Raw genomic sequence first — 18520 nt, forward strand, 5'->3', positions numbered from 1 at the left:
TCAAAATTGGCCTTGCCCCAATTTAGAATTTTAACTTTTGGGCCAAAACTATCAGTCTCCTCTGCTATCTCAAAACTAATGGAATTATGGTCACTGATCCCAAAGTGATCCCTCACGAACACTTCCATCACCTGCCCTTTCTTTTTCCCCAAGAGGCGGTCAAGTTTTGCCCCCTCTCTAGTCAGGCTGTCCACATATTGAATGAGGAATTCTTCCCGAATACACTCGACAGATTTCTCTCCATCCAAACCCCTAGTGCTATGGCTGTCCCAGATAATGTTGGGAAAGTTAAAGTCCCCAATAATTACCACCCTATTTTTCCGGCAGCTATCTGTAATCTCTTTACATATTTGCTTCTCGATTTCCTGATATTCGGGGCCTATAGTACAGTCCTATCAAAGTGACCTCACTCTTATTTTTTAGTTCTACCCATATAGTCTGAGTGGGTGAACCCTTGGATATATCCTCTCGGTGTATGCTGTGATGTTGTCTCTAATCAAAAACACAACTCCCCCTCCTCTTCTAGTCTATCTTTCCTATAGCATCTGTACCCTGGAACATTGAGCTGCCAGTCCTGCCCCTTCGTTATGTTTCAGTAATAGCTATAATATCCCAGTCCATTGTACCTATCCATGCCGTGCATTCATCGGCCTTGCCCGTTAGGCCTCTTGCACTAAAATAAATGCAGTTCACTTAGTTTCTCTGCCTTCCACTTTTCTCCTTACTGGCTTTTGTTACTATCCCTTCTTTACTACCCTCCAACTTCCTGCAACAGTATCCAAAACGGTCTACCTGTTTTGGAGGGAGATGACTGCAGGGTACCCTTGCACTGCGTTCCTTTTCTTCCTCTGCCTGTTAGTCACCCATTTCCTATTTCCCTCAGTACCTTTGATCTGCAGTGTGACTAATGCGCGGTCTAACAGGAACTGCAGCTGGACACACTTCTTGCACGTGAAGGAGCCAGGGACAGTGGGCGAGTCCCTGAACTCCCACATCGCACAAGAGGAGCATGGCACGGGTCTGGGATCTCCTGCCATGCCTTAACTTCTCCAACTACAATGCCAAAAAAAAGATAGATAAATGTAAAGAAAAGAAAATCTATTGACCAATTATCACTACTTACCAGATAGATTCAAATTTAGCAGGTCCCCTCTTGGCCAATTAAATCTCCCAACTTTACAAATATCATTTAGAATTGCCATGGACATCACTTTCCTTTTTTATAGTTTCATCCCATGCTTCCAGCTTCCTTTTGAAATCTCAAGAATGTTGCAAACATTTAAGTGAAGTGCGGGAGTTTAGCTAGACAATGAATGGCATATTAATACAACTAACTTTCTGTTAAATCAATCCTCTTACCTGCAGATGTTACTAATTTTGCTCTGTTGGTGAATCATTCCTATATGTACTGACTTATAAATTTGGTACTTTGAAAGTGAGAAGGCAAGATATTTTCATCTGTGCATTGCTGAAACTGAATCTAATTAGAGAAAGGATAGATAATAAAGAGGACACAATCCTTTTTGACACAATTAATATATTACGAGCCATTCACATGAAAAAGTAAAAAGGAGTCCGTACTCTGCAGCACTGAGCAGGGCATTTACTTTTGTGATCCAACTTTAGATTTTTGAAAATGAAGGAGCCTGCAATTCTATCTCTTGTTCCAACATCCTGCCTAACATAAATCGTTGGCCATTTAGACAATCGTTTGTTGATATCTTCATTATTTTATGCACACAGGTTTTCACAGCTTTGGGCTGAATTTTAACCTATTGCAGTAAACCATCAACGAGAGGCTGGTTTCGCTCAGTGGGCTGAACAGCTGGTTTGTGATGCAGAACAAGGCCAGCTTACTCAAACAGGCGCCGGAATGTGGCAACTAGGGGCTTTTCACAGTAACTTCATACTTGTGACAACAAAAGGTTATTATTTATTATTATTGTGCGTTTAAGTTGAGCACATTCCCTAGTGCATAGGAAATCCATATGGGACAAATGGGTCTGACATTTACATATGTTGAAAGGCACCTGGATTCTGTCTTTTACTTAGAGTGGGTGAGTTTTCTGGACTTCCTGGTGCTTGAATGGACTGAACATTAGCCAGCAAGAATATGGAGATACAGGAGATATGGCAGCTGCTTCCTTGCCGAAGTGAAAAGCCTCTGCTCACAAGCTTTGTTCGTCGAGGTGATTTCCAATACTTTAGAGATTATTTCTGCTACCTTGGAGCTCTTTTTCCTTTGATCTGCACTCCCCTACTGTCAGCCTTCGTAGCCGTGTGGCAGCGGCAAGGACCTCTGATGAGGAACCGAAGAGTCCAGCACCAACAATATTAACAGCAACAGGAGCAGCACTAACAGCTACACCATAATCTCACCTCAACCATCTATCACTCCACAAACAAAGGGAATGAATGCATGCCTCCTACTCTCAAGCGGTGCTATCCCCAGCACATGACATATGTAGGATGAGCCTTCTGGACTTGGCAGAGTACCATTCATTGTTCCTCCCGATGTTCAAGATTTCCTGAGATTACTGACATTTTCAGCCTCCTGGAAGAAGATCTCATACCAAATAGACCAAGTGGGCACACAATACCTGTGACGGTCAAAGTCACCAAAACCGTTATTATCTTGGCTGGTTTCCCAAAGGGCCACGGAGCAAGAGATTAGCACATATACAACCAGGTCACCCCTATTTCACACAGTAATATTCATAAACCGAGAGGAATTCCATTCCATCAATGTTCAGCTTGACCGTAACCACTGAAAGATCATCATGCATGCCTGTGCAAGATACTCAGGGAGCTACCATGATGCCTTCATCCCATGTTAGTCAAGTTGCCCTCAGAAATTCACAATTCCAAGCATAATCAGAAGATGACAGCAAGGATTAACCATGAAGGATGTAGCTGACGATACCTGTGAGGAGTCTTCCACTAAGGCTCAGGAAAGGTAGAATCTAGCGAAGCCACATGAGCACAAGGACTGTCATTGAGTAAGCATCAGTGTGTTGAATATGTAATTCAGGTGTTTGGACAGATCTGAGGCATCCTTCACTATACACCAAAGAAGGTCTCCAAAAGGATTGTTTTGCCATATGCCAGTCCGAACCTTGTTTTTTATGTTTTTGCTTTCGGACACAGTTATTCATTATTTCACACTCACTCTGGAGAAATGTATTTACAAGAATTCTTTCTCGGAACTTCCCCAGCACAGAGGTTAGACTGACTGGCCAATGATTTGTTGGCCTATCCCTACCTCCCTTTTTTAACAATGGGACAGTTGTCCAGTCCTCTGGCATCTCACGCACGGCCAGAGAAGATTTGAAAATTACTGCCAATGCTCCCGATATGTCATCCCTTATCTCCCTCAACAGCCGATAGATCTCATCCAGGTGTGAGGATTTATCTACTCCTGCTTCTGTAGCACCAGGTCACTAAGGAAAGGAGTTACAGGATGTGGGGGTTGCTTCTCGATTGTTGATGGTTGTAATGATTGTGGGCATGTATCCTACATTCTAATATTTGGTGATGCCAATTGATTTGTTCTGTCCATCGATTAAATATTCTCTATTCACATTAATAAGCAAACAAGAATGAAATCATCAGATTTGTTCTGGCTTCTCATGAAGCCTTGTGGTCTGAAGGTTTTACAATTTTCAGCAAGGTTAAAAAAGTGCAATTGGAGTAAGACTGCACAAACAAAATAGAAGCAGTGATTTTTACATAAATGTATCAATTAGATCAAATTTCCAGCATCCACAGTATTTTGTTTTTGCAATCAGCAGTAAAAGATTTTTTTTTTTTTTAAAACAAAATTTATTCATACAGAATTCAAAATGACAGTAGATTATCTCCTGCATTCTTTTTACCTGCGTAAGTTGTTCCATCCCTTTATTCCTGCATTTTAAGTGCTCAACATACCATTTATCCCTTTTACCATTTGTATTTTATAATATGATACTTTGTATTGTAAACCACACTTCATAAATTCTGTACAAATTTAACATCTAAAATTTATCTTTACATTCTGAAACTGAATTGTTTCATTTGGTCTAGATTGAAGCCTGCAATCCTTTCTTCCCTTCTTTAAAAATGATAGAAAATCATGCAATATTGTGCAAACCACATGGCAACATGGACTCTTTAAATCCAAAAAGTAGTTTGATTAGTTTCAGTTATCTGATGCAGTGATCAGGGAAGGGGAAAACAAAATCCAAATGTCTATTTAGAGAAAAACCATGAATAGGACACCATGAAGAAACACCATACAAAATGACTCGCATTCAAAAATAGACAAAATCTACACCACCCCAGCGACCCCCTCCAACCCACCCACCCTGATGTTTCACATCAATTTGTTAGGCACCACGGTGATACAATCTGCATTTAGCTTCAGTGCGTTAAATATTAACTGCTCATTTAGCATTGATTTCCCTTTGACAGGTACATAGGTCAAAGTATTTTGTAGGTTTTCTCTGGAAATTGTGAATAATCCTTTCTATTCAAAATGCCAGATTTGATTATTGTCCTGTGAATTGCAAGTTCTCATTTCCACATCCATCCGTCCTTCAGTAGTCTGATAAGCAGTAGTACACTTGTTGGATTTAGGGTGGAAAATCATTCCATTCTGCAAATAAATAATCAGTTTAATCCATTACACATTTAAATAGTACATCAATAGCAAGCAGGCACAGACTCAGTATTTATCTGCAGAAGAATGAAGAGGAAGTCCAAAAGAAATCCTCTCATTGAGGGTGAACATTGAATGTTTACCACAAAGACTCGTTTTAGCATCATTTGAACATAATTAAATAATTAAAAGGAAGGATATAAAATAATGGAGATACAGAGAAATGTAATTAAGGTAGAATGCTGCAGCTTATGCCGACAAAAGTTCAAATTGACCTCTTCCTTACGAGAATTTCTGACTCCATGCTTACGAAATTACTCCATGGAAAGACCATTAAAAAAATGTCAGCAAGTAGGACTGCACACAAGACCATCAATCGGAAAAGCTTTTTAAAAAATAATTTAAAAGCCTTCTGCAGTGCTGGCATGCTTGCATAAACTTAAGAGTTTGTTACGATTAACCAACTAATAAAAATGTTCACTGTACTGATGGAATGTTTTGTTTTGGTTACATTTGGTTGAGGGGCGTTAGGGCTGAAGAACTAAATATTTTTTCACTTTTGGCACAGTATCAAATTCTCCCAGTTTAGATATAGCACAAAGTAAAGCTCCTTTACTGTACCTCAATAATCTGAAGGCAAAAGAGAGCATTTGTATGCATTATTAGAATGATTTTATATTAAAATATTCAATGTAACCATACAATGTTCTTTCCGTACAAAGTCTTGGCCAGACCACAACCAGAATAGAGTCCACAATATGGTAGATGATAGACTTGGAAGATGTTTAGAAGAGAATGAGGAGTTTAAATGGTTGTGAGGTAATCTAATTGATTTATTGAAAATGATAAAGATATTTAATGAAGTATATATAGAGAAACTATTTCCTCTAGTGAGGGAATCAAAATTCAATCTCGAGCTAGGTTATTCTGGAGGGAAATCAAGAAGCACTTTTTCACATACAAGGTAGTGAAATGTCTCCTCACAGCCAAAGGCTGTATATGTTTGATCAATTGAAATTTTCAGTATTGGTGTTGATACGTTTTTGTTAGACAAGCGTATTAAGAAACACGGAGTAGGGAAATCACGTGATGCAGGCACAGGAATAGCAGCATTTCCGTGGTCTCTGGTGCTACTCATCCTTTAATCCTCTCATTTATCCTGTTTACACGGCACATACTTACCTAATCCAGGAGTGAATACTCCATAGTATGGCTAAGCAGTGTTGAAAAAATGCCACAAAATCCAAAAAAGATTGTCAATAAAAGGGAGCAGTCGGATGAAAGTGGGGTGGAGCTGACTTCTCAATATGACTGCTTGATCAACAAACGAGCTCTTAATGCAGTGTTCTCGAAGGCTCTGCAGATGATGACTGTGACATCATTAAAAATCATTGACTATAAATTAGGCTTGTTGGCTCAGAACATTAGTGCTAACGAGACTGAGCTGCAGAAGACTAATATGAGGCTCGATGAAACGGAAGAGAGAATCTTGTCTGTCGAAATGCAACAGCCCACCTGCAATCCTTGGAAAACCAGCTTTGTGGTATGTCTGAAATCCTAGAGGATCTGGAAATCCGAGGTCACAAGAGAAATGCCTGGGTCATTGGTTTCTAGGAGTGGAGGGTAAGTTCCCTATTAAATTCTTGAGAACTGCTGCCATGCTTTCTTAAGCTGGATATGGGTGTGTTAGAGTTGTAAAGAACACACCATACCCTGTCCTTTGAGGTCGAGGGGACAATCTACGTCCCAACCTGTAATTATCCAATTTTATAACTTTGGAGATTTACAAGGAGTGTTGGAAGCGGCAAGGCATGTAGGAACTGACTCTATGATGGAGCAGTGTCTCTTTCTTCCATGATTTCTTAGTGGCATGCAGCAGAAGAATAGAGGTTTCAATGAAGTGAGAAAACGTCTCAAGGCTGTTGGGGTGAATTATGCACTGCTTTATCTTGCGACACTGGGCATGTTCTTTGAGAGTGGAGATTGGGCACCTTGGGCTGGATTCTCCGACCCCCCCGCCGGGTCGGAGAATCGCCAGGGGGCGGCATGAATCCCGCTCCCACCATCTCCCCAAGTCTCTGGCACCAGAGATTCGGCGCCCCCCCCCCCCCCCCCCCCCGGCGATTTTCCAGCCCGCAATGGCCAAAGTCCCGCTGCTGTAAACGCCGGTCCGCCGCCAGTGTGAATCAAAAACACCTCCCTGACCGGCAGGACTGGCAGGCTCCAGGGTCCTGGGGGGGGGGGACGCGCTGGGGCGATATGGCCCCGGGGGGTGCCCCCACGGTGGCCTGGCCCACGATCAGGGCCCACCAATCGGTGGGCGGGCCTGTGCCGTGTGGGCACTCTTTTCCTTCCGCGTTGGTCATAGCCTTCACAATGGCCGACGCGGAAGTGACCCCCTCCCCTGCGCATGCGCGGGGATGACGTAAGCAGCTGCTGACGCTCCGGCGCATGCGCGGACTTCCGCCGGCCGGCGAAGTCCCGTTGGCCCCGGCTGGCATGGCGCCAAAGGCCTTTCTCGCCGGCCGGCGGGGCGCCAACCACTCCGGTGCGGGCCTAGCCACTCAAGGTTAGGGATTGGCCCCTAAAAGGTGCTGAGAAATCCGTACCTTTGGGGCGGCCCGACGCGGAGTGGTTCACGCCACTCCATCCCACCGGGACCCCCCGCCCCGCCGGGTAGGGGAGAATCCAGCCCCATTTGTGAAAGACAGAGTTCCAGTTAAAGCAGTTGGCTCTCAATGTGACAAGAGTCTGCAGGGGGGAATGACTGAGAAAACCATAGAAGTTGTTTTGTGTAACATCTGTCATTTGGTTTCAGAGTGCAGCTATCTGACCACAGTTTCCCGATTGGTTTACATGGACTGTGTACTTCCTGAAACATTAGAGTATAAAATAGATTTTGTAACTCGTGTTATCCTTACAAATATGTATATATCTGTAAAGGTACAGTGTGGTGAAGAAGTAGTGTCAGATAGGTCATCTTTTCTTGTTTAATAAATGTTTATTCTTTTGTGAAAAGTTTATCAGCTGATCCCTGTGACTCTGTTCTGTAGCTAGCTTCCATTCACCTAAACAGAAAATAAAATTAGGATCTATGAAGCCGGTTTCATTCTGGGGTCTGACCTGCCCAGTAGTAACAATGCTGGGATCGTAACAGCTAAAAGAAATGAACTGGACGGACTGCCCGGCATCAACCTAGGCAGCGGAAACAACAACAAACCCAGCCCTGTCGACCCTGCAAAGCCCTCCTTATTAACATCTGGGGGGTTGCGAAAAGATTGGAAGAGATGTCTCTCAGACTAATCTAGCCAAATACTGATACAGTCATACTCACAGAATCATACCTTACAGACAATGTCCCAGACACCACTATCACCATCCCTGACAATGCCCTGCCCCACTAGCAGGACAGAACAAGGAGAGATGGTGGGACAGTCATATACAGTCAGGAGGGAGTTGCTTGGGAGTCCTCAACAGCAGCTCTGCACTCCATGAAGTCTCATGACACTATGTTAAACATGGGCAAGGCGCCTCATGGCGCTGAGGTCCCAGGTTTGATCCCAGCCCTGGGTCACTGTCCATGTGGAGTTTGCATATTTGCCCTGTATTTGCGTGGGTTTCGCCCCCACAATCCAAAGATGTGCAGGGCAGATGAATTGGCCATGCTAAATTGCCCCTTAATTGGAAAAAATGAATTGGGTACTCTAAATTTATTTTTTAGAAACATGGGCAAGGAAACCTCCTGCTAATTACCACATACCACTCCCACGCCAACTGATGAATCAGTACTCCTCCATGCTGAATATCACTTGGCGAAAGCATGGAGGGTAGCAAGGGCACAGAATGTACTTTGGGTGGGGGGCTTAAACTGTCCATCACCAAGAGTGACTCAATAGCACTACAGTAGTCCCCCTTTACAACGCGGGTGTTGGGGTCCAAGACAGCCACCGAGCCGAGCCGCGGATATCCACGATGGGGGTTAATTTTAGAATACAGGGCTACAGAGGGGAGGGGCGATGAGAGACCATGCTGGTCTTGCAGAGGCCCGTATGACCTCCTCCTGTGTTCTCTGCTCTCTCCCTCCAATCAGCCGGCAGTGTCAATTTCAGCGGCCGGCTCACTTTGATCCGGAGAGGGAAGCTGCTCTCTCACTGAAACAATCAGCCGGCCGCTGAAGTTGACATTGCCGGCTGCTCTCTCCCTCCAATCAGAAACATTAAAACTTAAAAGTTGGATTGGAGGGAGAGAGCAGCCGGCAGTGTCAATTTCAGGGGCTGGCTGATTGTTTAAGTGAGAGAGCAGCTTCCCTCTCCGGATCAAAGTGAGCCGGCCGCTGAATTGACACTGCCGGCTGCTCTCTCCCTCCAATCAGCCGGCAGTGTCAATTTCAGCGGCCGGCTCACTTTGATCTGGAGAGGGAAGCTGACAGTTGAGGTCCATAAGCCCCCCCCCCGCTGTATATCGCGAACCGCGGTATTGCGGAGCGCGGTATAACGGGGGACTACTGTACTACAGACTGAGCTTGCAGAGTTCTAAAGGACATAGCTGCTAGACTGGGTCTGTGGCAGGTAATGAAGGAACCAACAAGAGGGACAGACATAGTTGACCTCATCCTTACCAAACTGCCTACCACAAATGCATCTGTCCATGACTATATCTGTAGGAGTGAACTCCACACAGTCCTTGTAGTTATAAAATTCCATCTTCACAGTGTGTATACCCTCTTTTATATTGTATGGCCCTCCCATCTTGCTAAATGGGACAGCTTTCGAACAGATCGTGCAACTCAAGACTCAACATTATTGAGATGCTGTGGGCAATCAGCAGCAGCAGAATTGTACTCAACCAGAATCTATAACCTCAAGACCCGGCATACCTCCCGCTCTACCATTATCATCAAGCCAGGGGATCAACCCTGCTTTAATAAAGAGTGCAGGAGACCATGCCAGGAGCAGGATAAAGCATGCCTAAAAATTAGGTTCTATCTGGTGAAGCTACAACACAGGACTATGAACGTGCAAAAAAGCAAGCAAAATAACTAAGTGATTCCATAACCATGGATCAGATCCAAGTTCTGCTGTCCTGCCACAACCAGTCCTGAATGGTGGTGAACAATTGAACAACTCACCGCAGGAGGTGGCTCCACAAATATGCCCATCTTTAATGATGGGAGAGCCCAGTACATCAGTGCAAAAGATAAGGCTGAAGCATTTTGAGCAATCTTCAGCCACAAGTGCTATGTGGATGATCCATCTCTGCCTCCCCTGGGGGTCTCCAGCATCACAGGTGTCAGTGATGTCAGTCTTCAGCTAATTCGATTCACTCCAGATGATATTAGGAAACAGCTGAAGGTCCTGGAAATTGCAAAGTCTATGGACCCTGACAATACCCCAGCAAAAGTACTGAAGACCCTGTGCTCCGCACCTTGCTGCTCACTTAGCCACATTGCTCCTGTACAGCTACAACACTAGCATCTACCCATCAATATGGAAAACTGCCCAGGTATGTCCTATAAACAGAAAGCAGGATAAATCCAACCCAGCCAATTACTGCCCCATCAGTTTAGCCTTGATCAGTAGTAAAGTGATGGAACGGGGCATCGACAGTGCTATCAAGAGGCAGTTGCATTGCAATAATCTGCTCACTGATTCTTAATTTAGTTCCTGCCAGGGTCACTCAGTTCCTGACCTAATTACAGACTTCCTCCAAAAGATCTGAGGTGAGGAGTGAATGATTGCTGCTGATAGCAAGGCACCATTTGACTAAGTATGGCATTACAGAGTCCAAGCATATCTGTAGTCAGTGGAAATCAGGGAGGAGACTGTCTGCTGGTTGGAGTCATACTTAGCACAAAGGAAGGTGTTTGTTGGAGGTCAAACATCTAAATTCCAGAACTACAGGAGATCCTCAGAGTAGGGCCCTACCATCTTCAGCAACATCATCAATGATCTTCCTGAATCCTAAGGTCAGAAGTGGGGATGTTTGCTGATGACTGTGCAGCATCAGCACAAATTCATGACTCTTCAGATATTGAAGCATCCCATGTCCAAATGCAGCAAGACCTGCACAATATCCAGGTTTGGACAGATAAGTGGCAAGTAACATTTGCTCCATACAAGTGCCAGGCAATGACCATCTCCAACAAGAGAGAATCTAACCATCACCCCTTGACATACAATTGCATTGCCACCGCTGAATCCGTCATTATCAACATCCTGGGAGTTACTTTGACTAGAAACTGGCTGCACTAGCCATATAAATACTGTGACTATAAGAGCAAGCCAAATCCCAGAATCCTGTGTCGAGCAACTTACCTCCCGACTCCCCAAAGCCTATCCACTATTTACAAAGCACAAGACAGGAATATGATGGAATACTTGTGTGGATAAGTGCAGCTTCAGCGACACTCTTGATAACATGCAGGACAAAGCACCCTCATTGTTTGGCATACCATTCACAAGCATTCACTCCCTCCACAACTGGCGCACAGTGGTAACAGTAGCAGCAGTGTGTACTATCTAAAAGATGCACGACAGGAACTTCCAAACCCACAACCACTACCACATAGAAGGACTGAAGTCTGAAGCATGGGGCCACCACCTGGAAGACACACACTATATTGACTTGGAAATATATCGCTATTACTTCACTGTCACTGGGTCAAAATCCTGGAACCCGATCCCTAACAGCATTGTAGGTGTACCTACCACATATGGACAACGGTGGTTCAAGGAGGTAGCTCACCACCACCTTCTCAAGGGAAATTAGGGATGGGCAATAAATGCTGGCCTAGCCAGAGATGCCCACATGCCTTGAATTAATAAAAGAAGATCTATAAATATGGAGATAATTTCCGATCATGTCTGCCTATAAAAGTGAAGCCATGATAAAGGCCTACAGTTTTGAACAAGAATTTTCAAAACATCCATAATGTTGGTCCAATGTACCAATTCATTTGAGGATCTTTTTCTAAACGTAGCAACACATTCTTGTCCAATCTCCAACTTTCATGAATACCCTTTTTGCTTTGTTTGAACGCCATTAACCAGTGGCAAACATGTGGTATTTTTAAAAGATAGGCTTGCAGACCGCAAAAGGTACAAACAAACAAGGGTTTTATTGGAAAGGTGTCTCTCTAAAGGCTGCTGGACTAGACTGACTAGACTAGCTTACCCAAACTGTTGATGATGCCATCAGTATGTCACGTGATCGAACCCTTAAAGTGATGTTCGTTCCAACTCGGAACAGACATGAATGGGGAATGCTTTTCTCCCCCTTTAGAATCATAGATTCCCTATAGTGCAGAAGGAGGCGATTCAGCCCATTGAGTCTGCACTGATGCTCTGAAGGAGCATCCCACCCAGGCCCACATCCCCGCCCTACCCCGTAACCCCACCTAACCCTTTTTTACAGAGGTTCCGATAATGAACCACAGTATAATGTTAACATTCAAAATTTATAGTTAAAACAATTAGCAAACACAACAGTCAATAATTTAGACTTTTCAGCTGTCGGAGAACCATGGGTGTATTCTTTTACATGGTGTAATTGAAAATATGGAAAGATATGTCATTTAAAACATGGAAGTCTGGCAATACCTGGTCTAAGGGCGCATGAGAGAATGTAGGGAAAAATCCCACGAAGGGTTAACAGCAGCTGCAGGAGAGGCCTGTGAAATGCAGATAGCCTTTGTCAAAAAGGCTTAGCAAACAAAACAAGCAGGTCTTTCAAGTCACAATCGAGTAAATTTTAGTATACAGCTAAATGCAATGTTTCGCATCTCCTTTTGAAGTTAGGTAAGCAGATGGAAAAGAATGGATGAGGTTTTCAGCTGAATTAGGTGACAATGTTTAGAGGTGAAATTCTGCTGACACCGGGTGAATATGGGAAGTTGGAGAAAATGTGTCTACGTGAACACAAATCAGACCCAAATCAAAGTCAAAATTATGAGCTGGGGACACAATTTAATAATAATAAAACTATAGAATGACAGGAATCAAAAGTCACACCACCTTTGAAATCAAAGCATTTTTGAACGTCAAAAAGGAAACAATGTAATCAGAGATCTATGAGCTGAGGTCATGCTCAAAATGAATACTTAGTCGTGTTAGAAAAATTTAGATTAAAGACACTTTTTACAATCCAAGTGAAATAAAAGTTACTTTACAATAAAGTCATAAAAACATAATAACTGTTAGAAAGATATATAAACCCTGAGAAACGGGCAGAGAAGGAACAAGAGTCTGAGCAGAGTCAGCTCAGAGTCAGCTTACAGTCAGCTCGATCATGGGAAAGGGACAGAGCAAAGCAGCCAAGCTAAAACAGCTAATACATCTAAGTAAGACCAGAATTTAAAGAGTGAGAGACAGCCAGCAGAGCCAGCTCTCACAGCTCGGTACATGGAAAAGATAGAGCATAGCAACTGAGCAGAACAGTGAATATATCTGAGGAAGACCAAAAGCTAAAGAAGAGTGATTGTCAAGGTGGGCCTGAAGGTCCCTTCAACCAACCAGAAGGATCGAGAAGCAAGATCTTTTTACTATTCGGTAAAGACAGTGATTGCATCTTTTAAAAGAAAAAATATAATAATAAAATAACTTAAAAGTTTGCTCCTGAAACAGTGGTTATTACAAAGCCTACTTTACTTACTTAGCAACGCAGGACCCAGGATATCGATGCTACTAAGTGGTAAGTAGGTAAAATTCTTCTGTGAAGATATGGGTTATACCAGGGGATAACTTGAAAACTTAGTTTGACCTGAATAGCACCCACCTAAGCCTGCATCGGAGTCAGGGAGTGAGAATCCCTGTTCACCATTTAGAATATCAACCCTTTTTGGTATGGGGGGAATTCTAAGAATAGTGGTGAGTTTTTAACTTCAATGGTGACTGTAAACTTTGTTTGAGTTTGAACATCATCAGCGCAGTGGGGGGTGGACAGGTGTTAAGCTGGAGCTTGACTTGGGGGATTGGGTTTTTAGTGTTGTTGCTGCTTGGTGGAGGTGGGGGTGGGAGGGAAGGGAGGGTGGGGGAAGCTGCTTTGCTGACAGGGGAGGAACTTTTACTAGGGGACAAATGGGAGGTTGGGAACGGCAACAGCCCGAGTGGGGACTCAAAGAAGCGGAGGGCGTGAGGTCAAGGCTGGCCTAAAAAGGGTGATGGCTAGTCAGCGGGGTGGGGGTGAGTTGGAAGCCCCCCCCCCCCCCCCGTCCTCACATGGAATGTGAGAGGACTGAATGGGCCGGTCAAGAGAGTTTGCATGTTCATGCATCTGATGGAACTCGAGGCGGACATGGCAATGCTACAAGAGACACACCTAAAGGTTACAGACCAGATGAGATTGAGGATGGGGTAGGTTAGCCAAGTGTTCCACTCAGGACTGGACTCAAAGACCAGGGGGGTAGCGATTTTGATCAGCAAATGAGTGGCATTCAAGGCAGGGAGAATCATGTCAGACAAGGGGGTAGGTATATAATGGTGAGTGGGAAGCTGGAGGGTGTGCGAGTGGTACGTGTGAACACATATGCTCCAAATTGAGATGACGTGGAACTTACGAGGCGGGTGTTAGGTAAGATCCCAGACTTAGAGTCACATAACCTGATCATGGGAGGGGATTTCAACACAGTCACTGATCCGGAATTGGACCGGTCAAAATCCAGGACAGGGAGGAGGCTGGCTGTGGCAAAGGAATTGAAGGGGTTTATGGAACAGATGGGGGGAGTAGACACATAGAGGTTTGTACGGCCGAAGACAAAGGAATTTTTCTTTTTTCCCCACATGTCCACAAGGTATACTCTTGCATCAACTTTTTTGTTCTGAGCAGTACCTAATATCAAGGTGGTGGATACTGAGTACTCAGCAATTGCAGTGTCAGATCATGCCCCGCACTGGGTGGATCTACGGGTTAGTGTGAAGAGAGGGCAACGCCCGCTGTGGAGACTGGATGTGCGGTTGCTAGCGGCCGAGGCGGTCTGTGGCTACCTGGAAAGAAATGATACAGGGGAGATCTCTGCAGCAACGGTCTGGGAAGCTTTGAAGACAGTAGACAGAGGGGAATTAATCTCAATACGGGCCCACAGAGAAAAGGTGGAATGGGCTGAGAGGGATAGATTAGTGTGGAGAAGATACTCCAGGTGGACAGGAGATACTCGGAGATCCCGGACGCTGGGCTACAGAGGGAGCGGCGGAGGTTACAGGTGGAGTTTGGGCTGTTGACCACAGGGAAAACAGTGGAACAGTTGAGGAAAGCAAGAGAGGCCATCTATGAGTCCGGGGATAAGGAAAGCAGAATGTTGGTGCACCAGATAAGGAAAAGAGAGGCGGCCAGGGAGATACATAACGTAAAGAGTAGAGACGGTAATACTGTCCTGGACCCAGAAAGGGTGAACGAGGTGTTTAAGGACGTTTATAGTAAACTATATGAGTCAGAACCCTCGGCTGGGGTGGAAGGGATGAGGCAATTTCTGGATCAGTTGAGGTTCCCGAGGGTGGGGGAGGACCTGGTGAAGGGGCTGGAAGCCCCAATTGAGATTGAGGAAATAATCAAGGGGCTGGAGGGCATGCAGTCAGGCAAGGCTCTGGGGCCTGACAGCTACCCGGTGGAATTCTATAAGAAGTTTTCAGAGATATTGAGCTCACTGCTGGTGAGGACATTTAATGAACCAAGAGAGAAGGGAATCCTCCCCCCAACAATGTCGCAGGCCTTGATTTCAATGATTTTGAAACGGAATAAAGATCCAGAGCAATGCTGGTCATACAGGCCGATTTCTCTACTGAATGGGGATGCCAAACTGCTGGCGACTCAAGGCCAATTGCCGAAGGCTTCTAAATATTATTATGATACCCATTACTGTTTGCTCTGGCCATAGAGCCATTGGCCATGGCATTAAGAGAGAGCCTCTAGGAACTGGAAAGGGCTGGTACGGGGGGGGGGGGGTGGATTACCGGGTCTCACTCTGCTCTTGTACATTTCGGACCCATTGGAGGAGATGGGGGAAGTAATGCGAATCTTGGATGAATTTGGCAATTTTTCGGGATATAAATTGAACATGGGGAAAAGTGAGATGTTTGCGATCCAGGCAAGACGGTAGAAGAGACTGGGAGAGCTGCTGCTTAGAATGGTAGGGAAGAGCTTTCAATATCAGGGAATCCAGGGGGCCCGGAAATGGGAGATACGACACAAGTTGGTAGAACAAGTGGAAGGGGACTTTAAGAGATGGGACATGGTTCCGCTATCACTGGCAGGGAGGGTACAGACCGTGAAAATGACGGCCCTCCCCAGATTTCTGTTTGTCTTTCAGTGCCTCCCCATCTTCATCACTAAGGCCTTTTTCAAGCGGGTGAATAAGGTTATTGTGGGCTTTGTGTGGGCGGGTAAAACCCCGCGAATGAAGAAAGTGTTGCTGGAACGCAGTCGGGGAGAGGGTAGTGGCGCTGCCGAACTTCTGCAATTACTACTGGGTGGCTAATATAGCCATGATTAGGAAGTGGGTAGTGGGGGAGGGGTTGATATGGGAGCGGATGGAGGCGGCGTCATGTAAAGACACCAGTCTGGGAGCATTGGTAACAGCACCTCTGCTGTTCTCGCTTGCCCGATCCTCCACAAGTCCGTGGTCGTGGCGGCTCTGAGGACAGGAGATATAAGAGAGTGGAGGGAGCATCGATGTGGACCCCAATTTATAACAACCGCAGGTTTGTACTGGATAGGCTAGATGCTGTGTTCCGGAGTTGGCAGAGGGCAGAAAATAGAAGGATGGGGATCTATTTATAGATGGGAGCTTTCCCAGCTTGAACGCCTTGGAGGGTAAATTTAAATTGCCAGCAGGGAATGGTTTTAGATATTTGCAGGTGCGCGACTTCCTGAGAAAACATGTGCTGGCCTTTCCACTGCTGCCGCCACGGGGGATACAGGATAGAGTAGTCTCCTGTACCTGGGTGGGAGAGGGGAAGGTATCGGATTGTTGTTCTTTGGTTGAGGTGTGTGAACTATTTTACCATGTTGATGTCATTGTTTTTGTCACTGTTATAATAAATTTTCAAATACCTTAATAAAATATTATTTTTAAAAAAGAGTTTGAACATTGTTGTTGCCTCAACCGGAGTCGACCATGGATTTGAAGGTTAAGTCGGTGTTGAAACGTCCTCAACTGATATACTGTCTTCCACAGTTCTTCAGGTTACCAGGTATATGCAGGTCTTCACTTCGCAGATTGTTGTGGACTATCGGTTGTCTCGGTCTCTGGCAACCTTGTTCGAGCTGCAAAAGGTTGGTCAGCGTGCCTTCCACACACATTGTCCTGAGTTTAAATGGTGTAAGACAAGGGACGGGATTCTCTGTTTTGCCAATGCCCGGGGGTTTTCCGATGGCGTGGGGCTGCCCCACAATGGGAAACCCCATTGACCAGCCGGCGTAACAGAGAATTCCCCCGGCGGGTTGAGGCTGAAAAGTGGTGTGGTGGGGTGGAGAATCCAGCCCAAGGTTTTTCAAAGTCAGGATCGTGACCCGCGGGTGGGTGTTGGTAGGGTTGCAGAGCAATCGATCCCGCTGTTCCCATGGTGCTCCCGATCGCGGGAGAAGCGCCCAACAGCTGCTACTGGCTTTTACATCGAGAATTGCAGCTGCTGCTGCCTTTTAAATGAAGATACATGATGAGGCTGTGAGGAATCTCCCAGCCAAACGTGGCAGCAGGGAGCAGGTCATGCACCCTGCATGTAGAATTGATGAGAAGCGCCATCCAGCGACATGATTTTGGCACCAAAGCAGGGAGCAGAGTTGCTTCGATTTTGCAGCTGCTGGCAAGCAAGCAAGGCAAGTGAACTGTGAAGATCAATGATTTTCTTAAAAGTAAGAGAGGGCGAGAGACTCAAGTAGGCAGTTTACCTGTTGGACAGGATCTCACAACAGAATCCGCTGGAGAGAGCTGCCAAGGAGAGAGCAGTGGTAATGTTAGAGCTCCAGGACCTCTGGTTAACAGCCCTGAAAAAAATAAACTTAACTTGGACCAAAGAAGTATAAAGATGATTTCTTGAGGTATGGTTTTGTCAGTTGTGACAATGCACACAAGGAGGTAAAGCCCATGTGGGTTGTATGCATGGACAAACTAGCGAATGAGGGAAGCTTCAGAATTTGAAAGAGAAGTGATGTGAGAAAATTATTTTTCAGTTGAGACCACAGAGTTAGTTGTTAATTAGAGCTGACTCCAAATTGCAGCTTACGTGTAATGCCACATTAGAAATTCGCCAATGCCCTCGAGGCTGTCAGCATTCTGGTGTAGCATCTCAGAGTATCCAGTGCTGAGCAAAACAGGCATTTTGTTGCTATATCCATCATGACAACCTGCACGTGTGACATTAGATTTTTTGCTTTCATAAAGATGAAGATGGCAAAAAGAACTGGCTGATGTCTACACCTGATATGCGCACTTCCCTCTGCTCCTTTGAACCGGATTCAAGTGAGATTGTGATGACAAAGCAGACTCCCCTTTCACATTAAAAGGTAAGCAAACATGGCATGTGTCACGAAGGTCAGTCAGCGTGCGTCGTGGAGGTCGATCGGCGTGGATCGATGAAGGTCGATCGGCGTGGATTGCGAAGGTCGGCCGGTCGGCAAAAAGTTTGAAAAGGACAGTTGTAGGAGACCAGTCCTGTCTGTGCTAATACATGTATTCACTTTTTTGCTGGTCATATAGATCTTGGTCAATACTTCTTGACCTTATGAGCGGCATGTGGTGCAGTGGATAGCGCTGAGACTGCGGCATTGATGACCCAGATTTGAATCCTGGCCCTGGGTCCCTGTCCGTGTGGAGTTTGCACATTCTCCCCAAGTCTGCGTGGGTTTCAGCCGCACAACCCAAAGATGTGCAAGTTAGGTGGTTGGCCACACTAA

The 18520-nt window shown here is 45.2% G+C and overlaps 1 protein-coding gene across 2 annotated transcripts in view; it reads right to left on the minus strand.

Annotated features, from left to right (window-relative positions):
- Positions 1-3798: 3798 nt before the first annotated feature.
- The window catches only part of poc1bl (POC1 centriolar protein homolog B (Chlamydomonas), like), a 94443-nt gene continuing 79721 nt past the window's right edge, over positions 3799-18520 (minus strand). For both annotated transcript variants that reach the window (XM_038797585.1, XM_038797586.1), the window contains exon 11: positions 3799-4633. In XM_038797585.1, the coding sequence (XP_038653513.1) occupies positions 4505-4633 (129 nt within the window). In that variant the 3' untranslated portion in view covers positions 3799-4504. The remainder of the gene's footprint in view (positions 4634-18520) is intronic.

Source organism: Scyliorhinus canicula, chromosome 5 (genome assembly GCF_902713615.1).
Source record: "Scyliorhinus canicula chromosome 5, sScyCan1.1, whole genome shotgun sequence".
Classification (NCBI taxonomy): Eukaryota; Metazoa; Chordata; class Chondrichthyes; order Carcharhiniformes; family Scyliorhinidae; genus Scyliorhinus; species Scyliorhinus canicula.